The sequence below is a fragment of the Danio rerio genome, chromosome 19, assembly GCF_049306965.1.
Source record: "Danio rerio strain Tuebingen ecotype United States chromosome 19, GRCz12tu, whole genome shotgun sequence".
Classification (NCBI taxonomy): Eukaryota; Metazoa; Chordata; class Actinopteri; order Cypriniformes; family Danionidae; genus Danio; species Danio rerio.
This window is the reverse complement of record NC_133194.1, coordinates 31,872,470-31,897,121: the sequence shown is the minus strand read 5'-3', so window position 1 is coordinate 31,897,121 and position 24,652 is coordinate 31,872,470. Positions and strand designations below refer to the sequence as shown.

Here is a 24,652-nt window from a genome sequence, read left to right as displayed (position 1 = left end):
TAAATAACTTTCACTTTAGATATTCATTCAGCACTCGAATTCTCAGTGAATTGTGGGGACTATCTAGCTTTTGAGTGTACATGGATTGTAGATTCATTATTGCTTTGCATTGCAAGATTGATTGAGTGCACTTCATAATATCCACTATGGTTTCGGATAATATCAGAAATGGCTGCTCCCAAATCAGAAATGGCTGCTCTAATAGTGCATTATTTCAGGATATATGATTATGTCAGCATATATTTCGGATGCAGCTAATGCGGTACATAAAGCAAACAAGCAAACTAAATGGTGAACAGGTGTGGTCAGTCAGTAAATAAAACACACTCAAAAACCAAGACAACAAAAGGAAAGAGGACAGGAAACAATTGTGATTAATAGATGTTTAATAGACATCTAAACATAGACAGCTTGGCTAAAACAAGCCTAAATTTGGGCTGTCAGTAAAAATCTAATAGACATCTAAAAATAGCCCAAAACTAGTTGTCAAATAGACCGATTAGACTGACTTTATGTGTAGTTCATTCATTTCTGTTCATTTTTGGCCTATTCTTATGTGTCTATTAAATTTTGACAGCCCAAATTTAGCCTTTTTTAGCCAAGACGACTACGTTTAGACTATTAGACATCTATTAGAAATCATTCAAAACAAAAGAAGCTTGCTGGGAGAAAACACTGAGTACCAAAAAAATTCTGTGACACCACCATGCACCATCATTTTTTGACCAAATTCAGACTCATTATACGATTTTAAAAGCTTTAGCTTCAACAACCTATTCAGAACATATCACTTTCACTCAGAAACTAAACCGTGGCTCAACTTTTCCTCATCAAATGAGCTTCAGGTTACTGTTTACACACTGTGACAAAGGCTCAGCTCTAGGCCAAAACTTACCCCAATATATATCCCACCAAGGCTTGCTGTGGGACAGCAGTGCTAAGCTACATATTTACAACTGCCATGCCTAGGGACTGAGGACTGTCAAGAGATTCACCTCATTGCCAGGGCTCTCTAAATCATGGCCGCAGGTCTAGGTAATAAGTATTACCAGACCGCCACTGCCCACCCGACTACTCACTATTCAACAACCAGACTTCTAGAATGCTCCAGCTTCCTACAAAGGTGAAGAGGAAATCTATGGAAGCATGTTTCAGGCACAGGACAAACAAATTAAGTGAATTGCTTTCTTAAAATCATTCTAAAAACATTTGCTTCTTTAAAAAACATCTTTATAGTATTAAAGTATGAAGCTAAAAATGCTCAGACACAAACATTCAGATATAAAAGTTTAGAATTTTAGCATGTTAACTCACTATTGCCAAGAATATAACCTGGAGGCAAACGTTAGGTAAAAGAATGAAGAGATAAAATAGAGGCGAGAGAGAGCAGAGAAAAAGGATAAAAAAGGCTTGCTTCTCTTACAGATTCATACCTTCTGTACAATTAATGTTGTTTCAAAGCAGGTTTACAGGGATGAACAGGCAATAATAATAACAATAAATCAGGTATTAAGTTTCATCTTTGTGAAACAAGTTTGACATATCAAACACATTTAGTTCAGCTGAATTCTGGTATTGTTCCAGTTAGTTTTGTTGGTGGTTCAGTTCAGTTCAAGACGAATGTCATTGTTGAAGGATGTGATTGACTGTAGGGCAGCTCTACCTCCCTCAAATAAGGAAGGCAAAGGTGACAGTGGAAAAGAACCCAAACACCTTGGGAAAAACCAGACTCAGTCAGGGGAGCAGTTTTCCTCTGGCCAAACTAATAAAGAAGCCGAGCTGTGGTCTAGCCAGAGGTGGACGACTTATCAGTGGCATTTAATGAGCATCCTTCTCGGTAGAGTTGCAGGTCCCAGCTGTTTCTAGGTGGTTTGTGTTTAAGCTAGCCATTGTGGTCTAAGAAGATTGTTGCATATTCGAGATTATTAGCTGAGAAACAATTCTCTGTTCATCAATTTCCCTTGTGACCATGTAGGAATAATTTTCGGGATCATCTTCAGTGCATGTCATTCATGTCAGGGTCTGCCTTATAAAGTTTGTGTAGAAACCTTCCTAAGAGTGAACGCACACTAGAATTAATTTACGTTTCTTTATTAATGATTATGTCTCATATGATGATTTAAAGTGGTCCAATTAAGTTTGTATTTAGGTTAAATATGTTTACTTAGAATTTACTTAGAACTAAATACATTCTCCCAACAAGTTTGTTTTTTTATGGATCACAACTTTTGTGTGGGAAGTGGCTTACACACATTTCCGCCGCTGTTTTGTGCCTACACTACATTTATAAATGAGAGCCCTGGCCTGGATGTGAACCAGATCCAATGACTATGTTTCCCTTGGATAAAGGAGAAGCAGATAAACTACAATATTCAGAGGTGCAATTCTTTTTTTAAATATTTTTTGGAGAAAGCTCAAGTTTTTGTGAACTCAAATGAAAGTTTTTTTTAGGTGTCAGTATCAATGTATTAGTCTTAAAATGAACATTTAGAAGATATAAACATCCATGGCTTCCAGTTTGATCCACCTCAGCATGCAGGTACATGTCCAACTTCATCCCAGAGGGACGGCAGCACAGAGCCCATCATATATACAAGTTTGCATTTACCACAAAACATATCAGCCCCGTTTGAATTACACTGAAGGTTTAAATTTAAAGCAGAGAGATGATCAGTCAGACTCAGCATTGGTATTAGAATGTGGCTGTCTTGAATCTGATGCGTTAGAGTTTAACTACTTGACTAGCAGATCTATGATAGAAACAGAATGCCATTGACTGTTCTTAAAAAAGGGGGACTGGTCCCGTCCTGTCTTAATGTTTCTGATGAAATTACGCCAAACATTGAACTAAACAGTGGATTCAAAAACACTTCACAAGACCTTTCACTTACTCTCTCTGCTTTCCGTCATGGTAGAAAACAACAGGTCATTCAATCTCTTGCTTCAGCAACACCATCACAAGCAGTCTCAGTGGGAGATTCTGCTTAGTCCTTTATGCTGCCAGAACCATGATCTCTGATAGTAGTGAGGAATCTCTGAAGTGTGTCCCTCCTTCTCATGAAGACAACAGGCCATGCAATCCCTTGCTGGAGCTCCACCATCACAGGCAGCCCCAATGGCAGATCCTGTTTAGTTCTTTATGCTACCAGAACCACGATCTCTGATCATAGTAAGGGGTCTCTGAAGTGTGTTCCTTCTTCTCTTGATGACAACAGGCCATTCAATCCCTTTCTTGAGCTCAACCATCACAGACAGTCCCAGTGGCAGATTCTTCTTAGTCCTTTATGCTGCCAGAACCACAATCTCAGATAGTACTGAGGGATCTGCAAAGTGTGTCCCTTCTTCTCCTGAAGACAACAGGCTGTTCAATCTCTTCCTCAAGCTCCACCATTACATACAGCCCTAATGGCTCATGTAAAGAACGTGCCATGTTGTGGCAATGAGCGGAGCATCTGGTGTGCGACCTGCTTTAAGCCTTCATTCAAACTACGAGTGGCTTGCAGTGGCAAAGTGACAAGCGTCCTTTTATTTTACCTGAGAGTGAGCGACTTCCAGCGACCTCCGTCTACGCAAGCAACAGCGACTCTTGACAATCAGATGGGCGTGTCGAGCGATGCAACAAAGTCGGGGATCCTTTAACTTTATGCAAATAAAAAGCGACTTGAGTGATAGCCAGTAGGAGCACTTGAAGCTCTTTAGTTTCAATGGTTAAAAAGCATAAAAGTTTGCCGCCTTTTTTGAGATGTTGTGTAAACACCCTCTTAAAATATGTCATCTTGATTTTGAGTTGACTCTAAATTGTCACAATGTCACAATTCTGTGTTTAACAATCTTGTTTTTTTTAGTTTTTGCTCAAAATCTTACAGCAAGTTTACATCTTTCACATCTTTTTTTTTTTTTTTTGGAAATGACAAATTGCAACATAGCATCTTTATGAACTTTTAATTTCTTCATTCCATGACAGAAACACATTTTTATACAAATCTGAGATCAGTGTGACATTTTGAAAATGTAATTAAATCAACTTTTCCAGTGGACATTGTTTGTAAGCTGCGCTCATTGCGAGATTGCTAGTTAAGCAAATGCCCTTAGTCTATACAGTACATTCAGAACACGTTTGTCTCCACCGACAGACTAATACACTTTAGGTTTGGTGTCTGGCTGAGAGCCAAGGACCTATAGAACATTCCCATGAGTCTCATGAGAGCAGTCATTATACCCACCGATGGGAACCGAAAGACTGAATGAACATCCTCAGTCCAACCTGAGGTAACTTTAATGCACTGTATGTGTTAACATCATGTCCGACACCTTAAATGTTCAGTGATGGTAACAAAAACTGTATATTTAAGACAGCCTGACCTTCTTTATTTATAAGAGGAAAATTTAAGTTGAAAGCAAATGCCAGGAAGTATTAGGTTAACCCCTGGTGTTGAAGATTTTTGGAAAATATCCAAATAAAAGGCAAATTACAAAACACGTCCCATCCTTAAAGGTGGTGTATAACTTCTGTGGCACACATAGTACTTAAAGGAATAGTTTAAAAACAGTTTGTTTGTTTTTTTAAGCCAAATTGGTTTCATTTTAAATTAACCCACAAATGGCTTGATGATAATATTTTTATTTTATGGGGAAAATACTTCCTTCACTCATTTTCCTTCAGCTTAGTCTATTTCAGAAGTCCCCACAGTGGAATAAGCCGCCAACTATTCCGGCATATGTTTTACGCAGCAGATGCACCTCTAGCTGCAACCAAGTACTGGGAAACACCCATCCACACTCATCCACACACACAAACACATACTCTATGGCTAATTTAGTTTACTTATTTCACCTATACCACATGTCTTGGCTTGTGGAGAAAACCCACACCAACACGGGGAGAACATGCAAACTCCACACAGAAATGCCAACTGGCCCAGCCGGGACTCGAACCAGCAACTTTCTTGCTGTGAGGTAACAGCTCAGTATTTTCTAACTACTGAGCCACCGTGGCACCCAAATACTTCAACTTTAAAAATTAGAACCTTACCCTTATGTTATTTCTTTCTTTAATGGAAGCCAAAAAATACAACTTTAGCTGCTCTTTTTTATATATATAGTTCAAATACAATACAAGTTCAAAAAGCTATTCAATTACATAAAAGTATAATTGTGTGCTGTATTGAGACATTCACTTTATTTTAATAATGTATCAGCATTTTAAAATGTGCAGTGTTGTCCTTTGTGAGCATAAGGCTTTTTTTTTTATTTGGATCTGTTACTTATACACAAAGTAAACTTTCAGTTAGTTATCAAGTCCGTACTTGCAATTTCCATTTAAGTTGAAGACTTTCATTTAACATGTATTTTATTTATAAATGTTTTAATTTAGGTTAAAGGGACATTCAACTTTTTTGGAAAACTCATCTAGAGTTAAACAGTTGAGTCTTACCATGTTTGAATCTATTCATATAGTTTTCCGGGTCTAATAAAAGCACTTTTTGCTTTATTAAATTAGACTATTAGAGTTAGAAATTCAAAAAAAGGTTTTAATAATTTTCTTATTTAAAGCTTGATTCCTGTATAGTTAAGTTGACTAAGACCACAGCAATTTACTAGGTTGATACAGCTAAGGACTACTCTCATTTGGCTTAATAATCAGGGAATTTTGCTGACGTACCATTACTGCAGCAGGTGAAATGATATTATGCAGCACTTGAAAATACTCCCCAGCTCGGTAACTGTTGGCAGCTAGCTCTCTGCAACTCTCACATGGTCACTCAATAAAGCTAATCAGGGCTGCACCCAGTCAGTACCTGGATGGGAGAACACATGGGAAAGCTAGATTTCTACCAGAAGTAATGTTAGTGAGACCATCAGGGGGAGCTCAACCTAATGCCTCAGTATATTGCTGGGGACTTTATACTGCTCAGTGAGCGCTGTCTTTCGGTGAGAAGTTAAACCGAGGTTCTGACATTGTGGTTGTTATAAATCCCAGGATGTCTTCAAAAAAGAGTAGTGGTTTAACCCTGGCATCCTGGCCTAATTTGGCAACTGGTTTCTGTCCATCATGGCCTCCTAACCATCCCCATGTCATAATTGACTTTGTCACTCTTTCAGCTTTCCACCAATCATCTGGTGTTGTGTGCGGTTTGGCACAATATGGCTGCCATCGCATTATCCAGGTGGATGCTTCACACTGGTAGTGGATGAGAAGATTCCCCCCCAAAAACCTGTAAAGTGCTTTGAGTGTCCAGAAAAGCACTATATAAATGTAAGGAAATATTATTACTATTAAACACTCTGCCAAACATCAATGTCGATCTTAGTACATTATGTAATACAGAATGATCCATCTTTAAATAGGAAAATTATCAAAATTCTTTGAAAACTGAAATGAGTGAAATGCTAATGGTCTAACCCAATTCAATGATTTATGCTAAGCTAAGATAAAAGTGCTCCCAGACCCGGAGATCATCTGAATGGAATCAAAAATAATAAAAATCAACTGTTTAACTCTAGGGAACTTGCAAAACAAGCCTGTTTCCAAAAAGGTGGCATGTTTCTTTAAGAAACAACACTGGAAAAATGACTATTGCACAGGTTGTGTAAAAATCAATAATTAATGTTGCTTTTTGTATAATTTACATTATATGAAGGTGAAGATGAGCAATTGAGGACAGACTTTCCAACATCTACTGAATACAACAACATTTTATAAACTAAGAATTCTGGGATGTGAACAAACACCCCAAAGGCATCAATAAACTATACAGAGGTATGTTTCTGAATGCATCTTACATTACTCACCTATTTAAAGTGTAATGTTTGACTGTTCCAAACACATCTTGCCCGGTAGGAGACATATTGTGTCCTCAGGGATGACTGGCTTTCTCTGTCTGTCAGCCCCCCTGTAAATGCATTATTTCCTATCTGCAGGGTGTGAATTTGTTACATTGTGATGGATGATGCTAAGCAGACAGCCATTTCACTCTGTAGTCAACAAACATTACTGATGATTAGATCTTCACGCACCGATTTATGCATCGGCACATTATCATTCTGACATAAGATGACACACTGCACAACTTCTGGGGTTGTCACTGCAAAACATTTCCATTTAATTCATGAACAAAATGCCCAATGGGCGAACGACTGCTGGCTTTGTGTACTCTAGGCTCTGCCAGGCCATTTTCTTTTGTTTGATGACCATCAAAGACAAAGAGGCTGGTTCAGATAACCATCTAAAAGCTCCCACACAGTAAATAAAAGTAAAGAGCAGTGGAAATATTGATCTAGAGCAAGCACGGAGCTGAGCATCAGAGCATTTCCATCAGCCAAACCACACTGCTCTCTTCAGCATCAGAAAAAAAAGACAGAATGACATAACAGAGAAAAAAACCTACACAGAATGAGGCATTTGGGCTACAAATACAGTTGTGCTTGAATCATAATTCAAGATTGCCTATGAAGATCATGTAAATTAACAAGGTACAATAGCAACAAACTCAATATTTTCCAACTATCGATTGTCTTTCATATATCAAATCAGTATTCTTTTTATACACATGGCAGGTACATATTGGGCCAATGAGTAACGTATATGTATAGCAAGTCAATATGCCTACCAAAAACACCAAGTTGGACGCTACAGACAGCCTATAACTATGGAAAGACAAATAAGTGAAATTACACCTACTCTACAGTATTACCAAAGGATGAAAAGATGGAAAAAATCCCGACGTTTTGCAGTGCAAACGCTGCAATTATTGTGTTTTGCAGAGCAAAATCGATGCAAAAACTGTGTGTTTTGATCCAGCCAAGAATGCCATTTTTCGTTGTTTTTTTTTTACCTCTTTTGTATGTCAAAGGGAGCGTAAAATGACGACTTTGTATAGTATTATAATCAGCCCCTCCCATTACTTCACAGTATAGCACATGAAAGTGGAAAGACCTGTGTAGTAGAGCGTCGAACTGAATGATGATCCACCTTCAGCACTCTTATATTTAAACTGTTGCGATGTGTGTTATATATGCCATAGTGCTGCTCTTGCATAGTATCCACATTTTTCCTTTTATCATAGATATATTACAAAACCTGAAACAATAAATAAATAAATACACAAATATTTAAATAAATGAGTAAACAAATCCATGAATTTGTGCATAAATAAAGTAATAAATAAATAAATATGCAAATAAATAAATAAATAAATGTATACAAAAATCCACAAATTCCTGCATAAATAAATATTTAAATAAATAATAGTGCAGACTTTTCTGTATTTCGAGGATGATAGAGATTTGGTAATAGGCGCAATTTGACTCATTTGGCTTTCCATATATAATAAGCAACACAACACCACGGCGGATGCGCAGGCACTCTCTCTCACTTACAAATACACACACGCACGCACACACACAGGATTTGCACACTGGTCTTACCTTTACTTGTAAATGAATTATTGAAATGATTTGAATTACTTTGAACTAATCAAGTTATATTCTGTCCTGTCCTTTGAAACAAGCTATTTAGCTCCGGCATTGTTCATCAATTATATATTCACGAATTCATTCATTCTAAATTTATTCATTTATTCATGTATTCATTCATTCTAAATTAATGAAATAAATAGCTATACTAACAAATAGTACACTGTAAAAAATGCAGGGATCCACACAATTCATTCATGTTGTCCCAACAAGAATCGATCAAGTTCACAAATTTAAGTAGCGTAGCAGCCCTTTAGCTTCAGTAAAGAGGCAGAGAGTTTTGACAGGTGCATTTCAATTGTCTACGTAGATGCAATAAACTGTCACCGAAGTCATCATCTCAAATCTTTGTTACATACAAGCATCCATTCTCATCTTCATCTGGTTAGTGAGCTCATAGCACATAACATCTTTTTGCACATAACATCATAGAACTGTGTAGCACTGTAGCACCAAAGGACCGTAAAACTACAAAAAAACAAAACAAATAACAGGAAAAAATGAACTCAACAAACATTCATAAAACATCTAACATTTTTCAAATAAATCAAACAATAAACAGAAAATACCTCACTCTGCTTGCCAAAGGGATACTAAAGAATAAAAGCTCAAGGCATTCTTCTGAGCTGTACCTGTTAGCTCGCAAACAAACTCGAATTGCTCTTACTCTACTTTGTCTCACTTAAATCCTATCTGTCTATAACCTCCAGTTGTGACTCCAAATAAAGCAAGCAAAGCGGGTAAATTAAATTATGCCGGTTACAAGTAGATTGAACTTAAAACAATTAAGTTGTCCCCACAAAAATATTGAGAATAGTGTTGTTTAAGCTCATTTTTATTAAGTATTACATATATACCTGTCATGAGTACAACCCTGATTACCATCCAAAAATAGTGTAATCATTTTGCTTGTATAGGCCAAAATAAATCAAGTAATCCAACATCAGTGCCTTAGAGCTCCTCATCTTCTTTAAAAGTGAGTAAAGCTGTGACCATAGGGTGCATGAATTGTTCAATATTCCACAATGTCTGTATTGGTTGAATACGTATATTCTGTTCTGATCAAGTTTATTTGTGTAGCACTTTTTACATTATCCTTCCAAGCAGCTTTACAAAAGGTGCACATCATTGCATTATGATCAAAATCAGAAAAATTTAGGGTCTTGTGTATAGGGTGGACAGTATATGTATATAGTTAACCAGGAGTTATACAATAGAAGTTTTAAACGGTGATGTCTATGTATACAAAACATTTTCCATGTAGTGATCAGATCATTACAATAATTAAGAACAATTTGGGTATTTTGTATTGCTTCAGGGCCTACTCACACTATGCTATCCGAACCGTACCCAGGCCCGTTTCCTGTATTGTTTGAGAAGTGTGAGTGCGCTGAATTGAGCTGAGCGCGGTTCACTTGGGCTTTGGCGCAGTACGCTTGTGTGTGAGTGCAAAACGTGCCTGACCCCGAAACTGAGAGCGAGACGTGACTTTTAAGGGGCGGTTTCATATGGATTTATTAATCATTTCTACTGTTCAATGATCGCAAAGTGTCGTAGATTATTAAAGACGCAAACCCCTCACTGCACCACAGCTGCGCCTTCAGCAAACCTCCTCATTCCTGCAGCACGAGTACTTTATGATTGTTTATGAGCGTCAAAAGTGGCTGATCGGTTCAGTAAAATATTTGACTGTGCCACCGCATCCCATATGATTAAAACAATATAACTAGAGAAATCTCCATTGTGCTGAGCGAGAGCGCTTCTCTACTGAACAGTGTATCATTGATGACGTAATCGTGCCCAGGCCCGAATTTAATGTGAGTGAGGGCCGTCGGTGGAGACGGGAGCGAGACAAGTGTGCTTTGGTCCGGTTCAAGGCAACTGTAGATAGTGTGAGTACGCCCTAAGACTTAGGGTGCACTTACACTTTGGTATTCAAACTGTGGCCAGACACGTTTCCCAGTTCATTTGACAAGTGTGAGTGCACCGAATTGAGCCCAGGCTTGGTTGGAAAAGGTGTGCCAGAGTGCAGTTCGGTTGGGCTTAGGCGTTGTAGCTTGTAGTGCAAGTACCTAAACTGAAGACGCAACGTCACTTCGTCAACTTAGAATTATAAGGTTTTATCCGACATTTGTCAAAATAAGTTTTTGACATATTCTTAGTAAATGACAACTTATTTACATTTATTTACATGCTTCTTTTATAAGTTGTTTACATTTTAAGACTTTTTATTAAAAAAAAATGTTACACACATACTGTTTGCTATTTAATGCAAAAACTTTGAATCAATCAGATTTGCAGATAGAACCTTACAGTTCCAAGTTGACGACTTTTAAGAGACTGTTTAATATGGACCTAATCATTTTTTTCAATTAATGCAAACTCTCATTGTAAGAAACGAGGAAGGTAATGCTGACTCGTAGGAGGAGTTTCACAAAGGAGTGTCAGTCAAAACACTTTAAACAAGATCTATTTCTTGAGGTTTTATTCACCAATGCCAGTACATACATCTCTCCACATGGTCTCAGACTGGTTTCTAAACATAAATGCATAATTGTCAGACCAAAAAAATTTATTGCATAAACAAACAATACTTTATAAATAAACACTACAAGAAAACAGCATATGCAAACAATATTCCATAAATTAATAGGGATGGCTAACGTGAAACTACTGTTTAGAGATCCCGAAGCTCAAGTCTTTTGAAACACTGCACCAAAACATAATCAAGGTCACGTGACTAAAGTGTTTGAAACACCTGGTCACGTGACTAAAACGATTCAAAGCATCAATCATGTCAGAAGAGTTTCGAACCTGGCGAATCTGTGTTTGACTGACAGGGTTAGAAAAGACCTCTGTCTCATATAGCCTAGTAGTGAACTGTGCATGTGCACGTTGTTTCTGTGCTTTAAATGGCTTTTGGGTTTAAATCCCAACTTGTACAAACACTCTGAAATCATAATTTTTTTTAATGTATTTTAATAATGTTACTGTTTTATGGTATTGTCTAGATAGGATACAGATGTGGATACGCCATCAATTTAGCATCATTTTTGTAACACTGTAAAACAATAATTAATATTTTTACAGTACTGTGATGGTTGGGGTATTGATGGTAACTTAAATCCCTCTCTGTGGGGGGTGGAGTTCTGGATGATCACGGAAATCACACTACGCCACTGACTGAGGGGGGTGAGACAAGCTTGCTTTGGCGCAGTTATAGGCAACTTACCTAATGTGAGTACGCCCTAATGTTAACATACGGGTATTTAAAGTGCATTTATTCTACAAACTAATACTACAAAATGGCGTAGAATTGTGTGTAAGTATGCAATTTGGGATGAACCTATTTTTTTTAAATAAGGATGCATCAAAAGGAAAAACATATAATAAAATATCTGTATGCCTGCAAGCCTATGGCCAATATATAAATGGGTTGGTAAATATGTATAAATACAGATATGAATTTTCTGAATCCAAGAACAAAAGGCAAACAAAGTGGACAACTTAGACCTTCAGTAAGCTGCAGAAGTCTAGAAAATGGCAAGGAAACTTCTAGATATTTTGTTTCACAAACCTCTAATTTCATTTCGGATGTCATCGTTTTCCACGTTAAAAAAACAGCAAAAACCAGCACAACCAGTCAACATCTTTCCTCTAACAAAAACTTCTCTGAAGTGAATGTCTGCCGTGGGAAACGTCATATCATCTGTAAGGCACCAGTCGAAAAGTCCTGGGCAATTTCATGCATCTAAAGTGGATCTATAAGTGGAAATAATCTATAGTTTATTAGTTTTAATAAATCAACCTGATCATTTTATTATTGAGCCAGTAACAATGACATTAAAAATAAGCATTAAATGAGCAGTCCCAATATGGTAGCTGATATATAACGGATCACTATTTTTAAATGTGTGATTTTTAAAGGTGTGTGCTATATTGTCTATATAAGTTTTATTCATGCATCATATTAAACAGCAAGATTGATCTTTGGAATATTGATTAGTTAAATTAAGCTGCTTTTCCACTGCACAGTAGTGTGGCTAGCATAGCTCAGCTCGATTTGTTGTAATTGTGCATTTCCACTGCAGTTTAGTACTCCTTAAAAGGCCTGTGAAGTGCTTTATATTGTGGTTTTTATTCGATGTTTGATGTAATCTCAACTGACACATGAAGAGAGGGTAGCTCCTCCCCTTTAAAAAAAAACAGCCAATAGCATTTTGCTTTATCACCGCTCTGCTACTGAGAGTGGTTGAGCATCGAATGTGAAGCATCTTGAAAAGCATTTGATTGGTGAAGATTTAATGAGAAACTGAAGCATAAGGTGACGTAAACAAAACGTTATAGGCGTAAGTGAAAAACTACAAGCTTTACATGTTTGTATTGATTTTATATCTCCTAAAAATGAATTGTCACTGCTGTCCACTAGCTTATAGATATCCTAAAAACTAACAATAATGTTAACATCTAAAAAAAAAAAAAAAAAAAAAAAACTTTCTTTTAGTTTCATGAGCCTTTAAAACAGGGTGGAATCACCACTATAGTTGCTCTGCCTCTACTGTCGTGACTTCCATCCCATCCACACCTCTGCTACCAATGAGAAGAACATCTGGACCTCTTCTACTGATAACAATGCTTCCATTTTGAGTGTTTTTCTTTTAGTGCTGATCAGTGATTAGTGCTGTGTAATATTTCACATTTTAATAATGGTATGGCTCATTTGGAAACCCGAGGTAATATAAAAAAGTACTCTGTACTAGAAAACGAATGCAGTGGAAAAGCCTCCAGAAGTGAGCCGTATCAAACCAAAGTGCCATTCCATGCAGTGGAAAAGCACATTAAGATAATGAATAATGGATATGTCATTCATAAATCCCAAAGCAGATCTGGTGGTGCTTGGGGAGGTGGAGGCTTTTCAGAGAAACTGATCATTTGCTACAGTTATCTCACTATTCATAGTAACCTCATCGGCCGTCAGTCTCATCAGTTTGTGCCTCTGCATCATCTAGACTTTCATGACTGAATGATATGTATTTATCTTTAGCATTCTCACACACACACACACCATATTTTATTTAATTAACAAGAACAAGAATGTACAATTCACTCTTTTACAACAGACAGAAAACAAGCAGGGCATTACTAATCCCAATTGTAAATCTTTCATACAGAAAACAGTTTATTTTTTGGGGCAGTTCTATATAAAAAGGTAAGTGCACTGTAAAAATCCAACTCACAAATTGTTAACTCTGTTTAAAATAATAAGTTAGTTGGACATATTTTGAGCTCAGAGTTTAATTTACTCATAAGACGATTTAGCTGCTTGGATCTGTTTGTTCAAGGAAAGTAAAAAAAATCAGTTGAGGAGACTTTAAATTTTAATTTCTTCATTTGAGTGGTTACCACTATAAAAAGAAAAAGCTTACTTAAATTTTAACTTAAAGAGTTAACTTAAAATTTTTAAAGACATTTTGAGTTTATTAACCTTCAGTGGTTGAAGTTGTGCCAAATTATCCCATAAAGTATACTTGACTTAAAACAGCCTTTTCAGTCAACTTGAAAAAAAATATTTGCAGCAATAAGTTGCAGCCAATTGCTTTAAAAATTTAAGTTAACTTAGCTTTTTATTTTTTACAGTGTAGTTGCAAACAATTTATATAAGATGAATTTAAACAAACTGTCATGGTCACCAGCGATTACTGGTAAACACAGATACAAATCGGCCATTTTATGGACTACAATTCCAGTCATGCATCACACACACTCACAGCGGTTCCTGATCCTGACTGATTAAAACACACAGCTGAAGCTGCTCTTGGACTGATTTCAGGACTTTTTACACAGCACACAAACACGCAGACTTGGCTGAGTCTTGTTGAACTGTGAGTGAACATTACAACGCGTTTTCCTTGCCTTGCTATGTTTTTGACAATCGCTTTGTTATGTTTGTTTACGTTGTATGCTGCCTGCATTTTTGACCCTCTGCCTGTTATTTTGACTACGACTCTGAATTGCCTTTAAACATATGTTTGCTCCTCTGTTGACGATTCTATGTTCAATAAAGACTTTGCATTTGGATCCGCACCTCTGCTCTCAGCGTCAAATCACGTTACACAAACAAATTAAGTTGAACATTACTCAATTGCATTTGGTTAAATTCAGCCCATATAAATTGTTTGTAACCACCTTACCTTAATCTAAATCTAATAAATCATGTTTTTCAGTGTGTGCATTTAGTACTCAAACTTATCTGCTTTGCCATTGTGCTGTTTGGGTCTTTATAAAGGTTCAGTGCTGTTACAGTTGGAACAAAATACAACCACTTCATATTAGGTGGCCTTAACTACTATGTACTTGCATCAAAAAGATAAATACAATGCACTTACTGTGTTTATAGTGTATCGGAAAACACTTCTGATGCTCTTGAGGAGGGATACAGGTAGGGTTGGCGACAGGTTTGGTGGTATGGGTAAGTTTAAGGGGGCTTTAGGTGTAAGGAATGGTCAACAGTGTAATTACCACTGTAAATATTACAGAAATTAATTACAGATTTAAATAGATGTAAGTATTTAATCAATCTTAAGTACAATGTTAGTTAAAGCCACCTTATATAAAGTGGGACACAAAACTGCTAACATTAAACAAATCAGTAACATCAAATTATTATTTTGTGAATTATGCAATTGTGAAATGAATCATTTGTGTTTGCTGTATGGAATTAAATCATATTCCAAAGTGCTGTGTGTTGTGTTCAACATCAGCCATTAGTTTATACATTTCATTTTCCAGACGCTCATATTTTCAAATGTCCAGACATATTCTTCAGTATGAATATTGACCTATAAAGCGACAGAGATCTTACTGTATGTCACACCAGTAGCTTTTATCCCTTCATATCTTTTTTCCGTCTTCCTGTCATCCTCAGACAGTTTATCAGCTCCGCTCAATGTGACCATCAAAGCACTGGAGGGGAACTCAGCGATTGTGACATGGGACATTCTGGAGGGAGACCCAGTCATTGGGTTTGCCATCACCCAGCAGGTATAAAATCATTTTATGGTCAATTTTTTGTGTAAAACATGGGAAAATCGCCTCATAACTCAAGTGAAATGAGGCGATATGACGGAGGAATGCTTGTGTAAGCATGTTAGTTATGTGTCGATGCAGACTGGTTTGCTTTTGATAGGTGGCCTTGAGCATTCTGTAAATGTTTTATGCATGCATGCATTAGTGTGTGTGTGCGCAGATTTGAGGAAAGCAGTCACTGTGGAGACCTCTGTAATAAGGACTGCAGTGACCATCTGCTAGAGTACAAAGCCATTACAGCTTGTCATCAAACTGAGCGAGACACAGTTTCTGCAGTGTGCATGAATATGTGTGTGCGTGTTTGTGTTTTTATCTTCTCATGAATTTCTTATGCCACTTTTCACAATTACAGGGGGAATTCATTAAGAATGAGCTGCACTGATTGCAGTTTTTTATTGCTGCTGTAAATCTGTTCTGTGCTTTTCTGAAGATTAAAGTCAACATTAAACAGAATTTTAGACCTATTTCAATATACCCTCACTGGCCACTTTATTAGATACACCTGACTAGTACCGGGTTGGACCCCCTTTGCTTTCAGAACTACCTTAATCCTTCGTGGAACAGAGATTCTCAGAGATTTTGGTTTATATTGACATAATAGCATCACGCAGTTGCTGCAGATTTGTCAGCTCTCCCGTACCACCACATCCCAAAAATGCTCTATTGGATTGAGATCTGGTTACTGTGGAGGTCATTTGAGTACAGTGAACTCATTGTCCTGTTTAAGAAACCAGTCTGAGATGATTCACGCTTTATGACATGGCACGTTATCCTGCTGGAAGTAGCCATCAGAAGATGGGTACAATGTGGTTATAAAGGGACGGACATGGTCAGCAACAATACTTAGGTAGGCTGTGGCGCTGACACGATGTCCAGTTAGTACTAATGGGCCCAAAGTGTGCCAAGAAAATATCCCTCACACCATTACACCACCACTAACAGCCTGACCCCTTGATACAAGGCAGGATGGATCCATGCTTTCATGTTATTGAAGCCAAATTCTGACCCTACCATCTAAATGTTGCAGCACAATTCGAGACTTTATCAGACCAGGCAACGTTTTTTCAATCTACTATTGTGCAATTTTGGTGAGCCTGTGTGAATTGTAGCCTAAGCATCCTGTTCTTTGCTGACGGGAGTGGCAACCGGTGTGGTCTTCTGCTGCTGTTGCCCATCCACCTCAAGGTTGGACATGTTGTGTGTTCAGAGATGCTCTTCTGCATACCTCGGTTGTAAAGAGTGGTTGTTATTATATACTAGTTCGAGTCCCTACTGGACCAGTTGGCATTTCTGTGTGGAGTTTGCATGTTCTTTTTCTGTTGGCGTGGGTTTCCTCCAGGTGCTCCGGTTTTCCCCACAGTCCAAAGACATGCGCTATAGGTGAATTGAATAAGCTTAATTGGCTGTGTAGTGTATGAGTGAATGCGGGAGTGTATAGGTGTTTCCCAATACTGGGTTGCAGCTGGAAAGGACATTCGCTGAGTAAACATACACTTGAGTTGTTGGTGATTCATTACACTGTTGGAACCCCTATAAGGGACTAAACCAAATGAAAATGAATAAATAACCAATGTTAAATGTTAAAAAAGTAAATTCATTCATTATCCTTTGGCTTAGGCCCTTAATTCATCAGGGGCCACCACAGTGGAATGAACCGCCAACTTATTTAGCATATGTTTTACACAGCAGATGCCTGTCCAGCTTCAACCTAGTACTGGAAAATACAGAAATGCCAACTGACCCAGCCAGGATTCGAACAAGCAACCCTCTTGCTGAGAGGTGACAGTGCTAACCACTGAGCCACTGTGGCACTCCTAAAAAAGTATAATTATCTGAATTTCGATTTCATGTTGACTTTAATGGAACTGGTATCTGGTCATTGCTTATTATTGCAAGCGTCACAATCTCACTGATGTTCTTTATTTGATTATTGTTTTGGTGTTTCTAGAAGAAGGACGTGCGCATGCTGCGATTCATCCAGGAAGTGAACACCACCACTCGCTCATGTGCATTATGGGATTTGGAGGAAGACACCGAGTACATTGTCCATGTTCAGTCCATTAGCATGAGCGGCACCAGTCCTCCAAGTGAACCTGTCCTGTTCCGCACACCCAAAGAGTCAGAGAAACTGGCCTCTAAAAGCCCAGGTAACACTGCACTTTCCTGCAATCAACCTTTTTTGGATATAATAGTCTATAATGCATCACAACACCTTGCACTATGGTATTATTTGAAAGTACTTCAGGCAAGACACTGCGGATGAGTAGCATTAAATGTTTAGTTTGCCCCAAAATAATAAAAAAATGTCAAATAAAAACTATGCACTATTTACTTGCTTACAAGTGTTTCCAAACCTTTTATCAATTTCTTTTATTTCTGTTGAAAACAAAGAAGATGTTTTGAATGATGTTGGAAACTGATAACTATTAGTTAGGAGAAAAAAAAAAGTCAATGGCATAGTTTAGAACAAATTTTGAAATATGTTCTTTTGTTATTAACAGAAAATAAGAAGAGAATTGAGGACACAATGACAGAATTTTCATTTGTGGGTTCAAGAGCTGCAATTTTTGTATGAAGTTTTCTAAAACGCTATACTTAAATTGCACCTGAAATCCAAATTTACAATGTTTATTTTGCTGGCTCACATTGTTATTCTTGTTTTTTTTTTACATTTTTTTTTTATTTGTTTTTCTGTAAGAGCTTCCAAAGCAACTGCATATTAATACCCTTTTATAGCAGCCGTTAGTTGCTGCTTTAGGAAATGATGCGCAAAATGAAAGCTCCGCCCCATAAATCACTATTTTGTTTAATTGGAAATACATCAACATGCGGAAAAAATAAAGTCTCAGAAACTTCTGATTTACACAGTAAATTAAGTATGAAAAGAGACATTAATTTGTAAATATGAGCTGATTTGCATTTCTAGCACAAACATGTGAAATCATTGTTAGGCTAAAAATGTATCACTCATTTTAGGAAACCTATAAATAGAAAACAAATTGATGTATATATATATATATATATATATATATATATATATATATATATATATATATATATATATATATATATATATATATATATATTGTAGGATAAAATGTATTTAAGAAAGCAAATACATAAGCAAATCCTTCTGAATAAACCTTCACAACACAGATATAAATACATTTTTATTATTTGAAGGGTGTTGCTGAACACTGATCTCTATGATCTTTACAGAGAGATTTTGGAAATGCAAAATTGCAAGTTTATTATCCTGAAGTTGCAAACATGTTTACAATAATCACAAAAGAATTACTATCAGTATATAAGTTTTTGAAGTATCTTCTTTTGTGATTAAAAGAAGAAAGAAATAAAGGTTGTGTAAACAGTTACTGGATTTGGTCATTTATAGATTGTTTTCTGAAATACTATGCAGTTTTAATATCTATGTTTATCACTCAAATCAGAAAATATATGGAACTGGAAAATATACATACATACATTCATACATACATACATACATACATACATACATTACACACACACATTCTCTTAATGAGTTATGTGTGTGTTTTGAGCATAACATGCAATAAACCAATCAGAGTCTCATCCCCCATTTCCTTTAAGAGTCAGTTGCGTCGAGCCATGGCCCAGTTGCTATTTACATGGTGTACTTTGTAAATGGAAAAACTAAACGCTTAACTAATGAGAAAACAGTTTAACAGACCATCTGCAGTGCATGGATAAAGAATGAGCCTCCTCTATTCAGCCTCTTTACTTTACTCCTTTACTTTCTTGGATAAGGAAACAGTGTTGTACACACTTCACTGAAGACATCCATTAGCCTACATATTTGATTTTGTTTAAGACTTATTTCAAAACTATTTCTAAATTCAGTTCTAATTTCCAGCAAATTAATAAATGAACAACAATAATAAAGTGTGGTCAGAAAACTGAGTTATATCCAAACACATGTCTTACTCTTATGCCACATATGGTGATGCAAACATTAAAACAAATATAATGAGATGAAGAAGGCACTGGGCCAGTGGCTTTTATATTCATGTAGAAATTAGTACTTTGTAACATTTGAATCTTAATGTTTTTCATTTTTAATGATATTTGTGTATTGCTGTACATCCTGTGTGTATTAAGCAATGTGTTTGTGTTTAGACCTGCATAGGTGCATAACTAACGCACTCTGCGACTTTAGACTGGCTAATACTTAATCAGTTATTTCAGTTCCTCAAAATATCAACATACCAACATTGTGCTTTAACACACCTTTTTACAATGGCACACCCATGAGTCCACAAAATGGCACAAATTAATTTGCTATTTAAACAGCGTGGTGCTAAATGTTAGAATTAGGTTTGCGCTGGTCTGAAAATAGCTACAAATTGTGCCATGTATGTCTTTCGCCTTATTGCACCGGGTGTATGATAGGGACTGCGGGATCAATCCTTGCTAAAAATCTGACATTTAAAGTCTGTTATGCTTTTTCAAATGTAACCTTAACAAAAGAAAACAAATGTGTTTTCAGCATAATGAAATATGTATGAGGACTGAGGCCGTCAAGCTACATAATAATAAAAAAAGCACCATAAAAGTAGTTGGTATGCCTTGTACGTTATATATTCCAGAACCTCTGAAGCCGAATGATTGCTTTGTGTTTGGAACAGATTGAGACGTACATTTACTCATTTAGCAGATGCTTTTATCCAGAGACACTTACAGTTAGGGAATATGACGAAGCGATGCATGTTAAAGAAGCTGTAATGTGAGAAGTGCTGAAATACAGGGTTTATAATTGTTCAGAGGAGCACAGGAATGGAATACAGACTCCAATAGAGATGAAATGTACTGTATTATTTATCATTTTGGCTTCAGGTTAACAGGAGTTCTCTGTGGTATGTTCAGCGGTAAAACTGCAACACCTTGTTCACAAAAAATACATAAAAACTTTAATTTCTCAATGGCTAATACTGTTCTTGAAACATATTTTTTTACATTTTTATGTGTTTGTTTCTATCTGAAGATAAATATATGTCCAGTTTCAACCAAAAAATGAAAAACTAATATATAAAAAATTTTTTTTTGACTTTTTCTTTCTGAATTCCGTTTATTTCACAATATTCAGATGGTTCTTCCCTTACAAATGAGATATAAAACATCAACCAATCAGGGGAGATTAACGTCAGAATTGCAAGATCAGAATTCTGAATTAGACTCACAGGCCACTTTATTAGGTACATTAAATGTTCAACTGCTCGGTAACACAAGTTTCAATTTAACATTGAACATGGTATAGCTATTGGTGCCAGACGGGCTGGTCCGAGTATTTCAGAAACTGCTGATTTACTGGGATTTTAATGCACAACCCTCTTTAGGGTTTACAGAGAAAGGTCCAAAAACAGGAAAATATCCAGTGAGTGGCAGTGAGGTGTACCTAATAAAGTGGCCGGCAAGTGTATATCTTCCACATCATATTATTTTTTATTGAAGTTGTTAAAATTGTTTGCTTTATTTATTTGCAAATATAAATGTATATGTATTGTAAAAAAAAAAAGTTTGCTGTCTTGAAAAAACTTGTAGAATTATTTATTTAAAAATTGTGTTAAATTGACTTAAAACTTAAATCTTGTACAACTTAAAAGAAGTACAAAAACACAATTAACTTATTAGAACAAGTTAATGTAACAAAAAACATTTTGATCATACCATTTTATAGAGTGCTTTCGTAAAGTTTTGAGTTTATATCCCACAATTCAGTTTACTTGCAATATTTTTCTCATACTTACAAACTTATTTTGTTTGCAATTATGAATCAAGGTGCTTTCTACAATTTCAGAATTGCAAACAATTTGAAGAAGTTAAATTCTGTGTCAGAAACAGCGTTCCGTGTTGGTAGGAATAGAAACAGAAAAATGAATGCATGTTTATGTAACTGTTTTTAGGATGAGCCTTATTAGGTTAGTCGATGCAGATTATTATATTCAGAGATACTGTACGACACTGACATGGTTCAAGATTTGTACAGTTAAAAATAAAGATTGATTTGAAAGATGACTAACCGTGAAGAAAAAAACTGTTGCAAGGAGGTTATACAACTGCTCTAAAAATGGTGCTGTGTCGTAATTCAGGGCAGAAAGTGTTTGTCTTTTGTGGGTTTTCCATTAAATATACTGTTAATGAGATTTCTGTACTCTCAAAAATGACTGTTTGCTGCACATTTAAACTACTTATTCCAAATGAGTTGAAACAACACAATTCTTAGTTTTTTAAGGGGACAACCTATCTGTTTTATGTTCAATCCACTTTAATTTGTAAAAACAATCAGGTTAACTTAATGGAGCATGAGGGATTTGAATGGAACCCAGCATTTTTACAGTGCATCTAGAGCACCACACAATAGGTCATTTTTGTTGTGTAAATATGATCGACATTTTGATGAGCCACATATCACGATTGGCCAAACATCTGCTGTGGAGGCTTGTGTTGCTCAAACTCTTGTCATTTTTCTGGATGAGCTTCAGTCTTTGGCTCTAGACTGTGTTCATGACATCTGGTGTCAAAACCTTGTGGTGCAGGTTAAAGTCAGCGCAGGAGTTTTTATTCACCTCTGACTTCAGCCAAATGTCAAACTCTAGCATTGGCTCATCCCTCAGCTTCATGTGCATGAAGAACAGCAAAACATTATTTAGTCAGTCAGCATTTAGTTAGTGCATCAGCTTTAATGTTACAAGAATAAGTGACAAATTTGGGGTACATCTAAGGCCTCGTTTCCGCTGAGTGATATGGTTCAGTTCGGTATGGTGCGAGTCACCTTTATCAGGCTTGCGTCTGCACTGCCAAATGTTGCCCTGTTGGTTTCTTGCTATAAGAAATGTTAAAGCAAAGCCATTGGGTTGTTCACATATTATATGAGAAGCACATCTATACTTGTGTATAAATGTTCATTACTAACCTTTCTATGAAGAGGACTTGATTCTAGCTGTAGATCATTAAGTGCAAAATACCCTACTGTAAAGTCTGCAGTTATATAAAATAAATACATAAATAAAACATATGAACACATACAGAGTCTTACAGTCTCTGAAATGTTACCAATACCAAAGAAAATACCCAAAGCATACATTTAGGCCTTATTTGGGTTCATAAACAATAGGAAACATATACAGTCAGTAGCCTACAAACCTTACATCTTTATTCTTCATCTTGTTAAAAAATAATTCTGTTATTCCGAGTTCCAAATAGTACAAAAGGCGATGAAAATAATTAAACGTTGTAGTCTGTTCATGTTTTAGTTTGCTGAAAGAATCATTTGCTCCTTTGTTTTTTTCAATATAGATAAACGGTGAGCGACCGCAAATAAAGCTCTCAGTCGCACTTTTAGACGGCCTCGTAAACAACAGTACACATGGCAGATTCTGTTTTCTTCTTTGCTTTGTGACTGCTCATCAAGACGACGTCAAGGTTTGTTTGAGCTCAGGTCGATTATAGCTTGTTATTATATGTACAGTTGAAGTCAGAATTATTAGCCCCCCTGAATTATTAGCCCCCCTATTTATTTTCCCCCCCACCTTTTCTGTTTAACAGAGAGCAGATTTTTTCAACACATTTCTAAACATAATAGTTTTAATAACTCATCTCTAATAACTGTTTTATTTTATCTTTGTTATGATGACAGTAAATAATTTTACTAGATGTTTTTCAAGACACTTCTATACAGCTTAAAGTGACATTTAAAGGCTTAACTAGGTTAATTAGGTTAACTAGGCAGGTTAGGGTAATTAGGCAAGTTTTTGTATAACGTCGGTTTGTTCTGTAGACTATTGAAAAAATACATAGCTTAAAGGGACTAATAATTTTGACCTTAAAAATTAATAACTGCTTTTATTCTAGCTGAAATAAAACATAAGACTTTCTCCAAAAGAAAAAATATCAGACATACTATGAAAATTTTCTTGCCCTGTTAAACATCATTTGGGAATTATTTAAAAAAGAAAACAAATTCAAAAGGGGGCTAATAGTTCTGACTTCAACTGTATATATTAATATGGTGTAATGTCACGGCTTCCTGTGTTTTCATTTTCCTGGCTTGTTGCACGCACTAGTGACGTTTCTCTATAAACTAATAGTGTTCAGCTGCACTTTAAGCTGCACGTCTAGCACCGCTTTTTGGTTCCTTTGCTTGGTACCCCTTTGGAATTGGTACCCAAAAAGTCATATGGTACGGTTCAAATTTTGGTACCTTTTGACAGTGGAAATGGACATAAAGGTGTAGCAAACTGTACTGTACCACACTGTACCACTCAGTGGAAACAGGCCATTACATTTTTTGTTTACACATTCAAATGAAAATGTTAAACTTTATATTGTTTTTGGTCGTTCATTTGAAACTAAAAAAAGTTTCAAGAGTTCACACTTAGATAATGCTTGACTATTTAAGCTAGTTTGGCATGCTGTCCCGGGAGAGAACCCTGAGCTCGGTGATAGATGAGCCCAAGGCTCCCGCCTGGTCAATAAGCATTTGGAGGGATATGAGATCAGGTAGTTCTCGATAGCTTCCAAAAATAGATCACTAGTTGTGCTAGTTTGTAGTAAGTGCTTGTGACTTTAACTTTTGTTGCATAGTTTTTGAGTGTGGGAGGAAACCGGAGTACCCGGGGAAAACCCACGCGAACACGGGGAGAACATGCAAACTCCGCACAGAGAGTATCGGTTGGCTCAGCTAGTGATGAACCAATGACCTCCTTGCTGTGGGGCAACAGTGCTAGCCACCAAGCCACCGTGTCGCCCAAACTGAGGAGGAGGGAGAAGGGATGGATGGGGGGGGGTTTCCAAAACGAAGATCAGGATTGAAGTTTAGGCTGGATATTTATATTGAATTTAGAGTGATCCGATTGGCTAGTTAGTGATTAGTGATAGGGATCAGCTGTAGTCAATCCTATCATGTGCTCCTCTCGAAATTAGTTTGAGAAACTTCACTTCAAGAGTTCACACTTAGATAATGCTTGACTATTTAAGCTAGTTTGGCATGCTGTCCCGGGAGAGAACCCTGAGCTCGGTGATAGATGAGCCCAAGGCTCCCGCCTGGTCAATAAGC

The 24,652-nt window shown here is 36.6% G+C and overlaps 1 protein-coding gene across 6 annotated transcripts in view; it reads left to right on the top strand.

Moving 5' to 3' along the window:
• Positions 1-24,652, top strand: part of fndc5b (fibronectin type III domain containing 5b) — a 69,472-nt gene that overhangs the window by 14,558 nt on the left and 30,262 nt on the right. For 3 of the 6 annotated variants that reach the window (XR_012394579.1, NM_001044337.2, XM_073930851.1), the window contains exons 2-3: positions 15,401-15,516; positions 17,510-17,708. Coding sequence is in view for 5 of the 6 variants with exons in the window: in NM_001044337.2 (NP_001037802.1) it covers positions 15,401-15,516; positions 17,510-17,708 (315 nt within the window). In the remaining variant the exon portion in view is untranslated. Of the gene's footprint in view, positions 1-6,102; positions 6,257-6,641; positions 6,761-15,400; positions 15,517-17,509; positions 17,709-24,652 lie in introns of all 6 variants that reach the window. The other 3 variants (XM_073930852.1, XM_073930853.1, XM_073930854.1) reach the window with 2 other exon arrangements.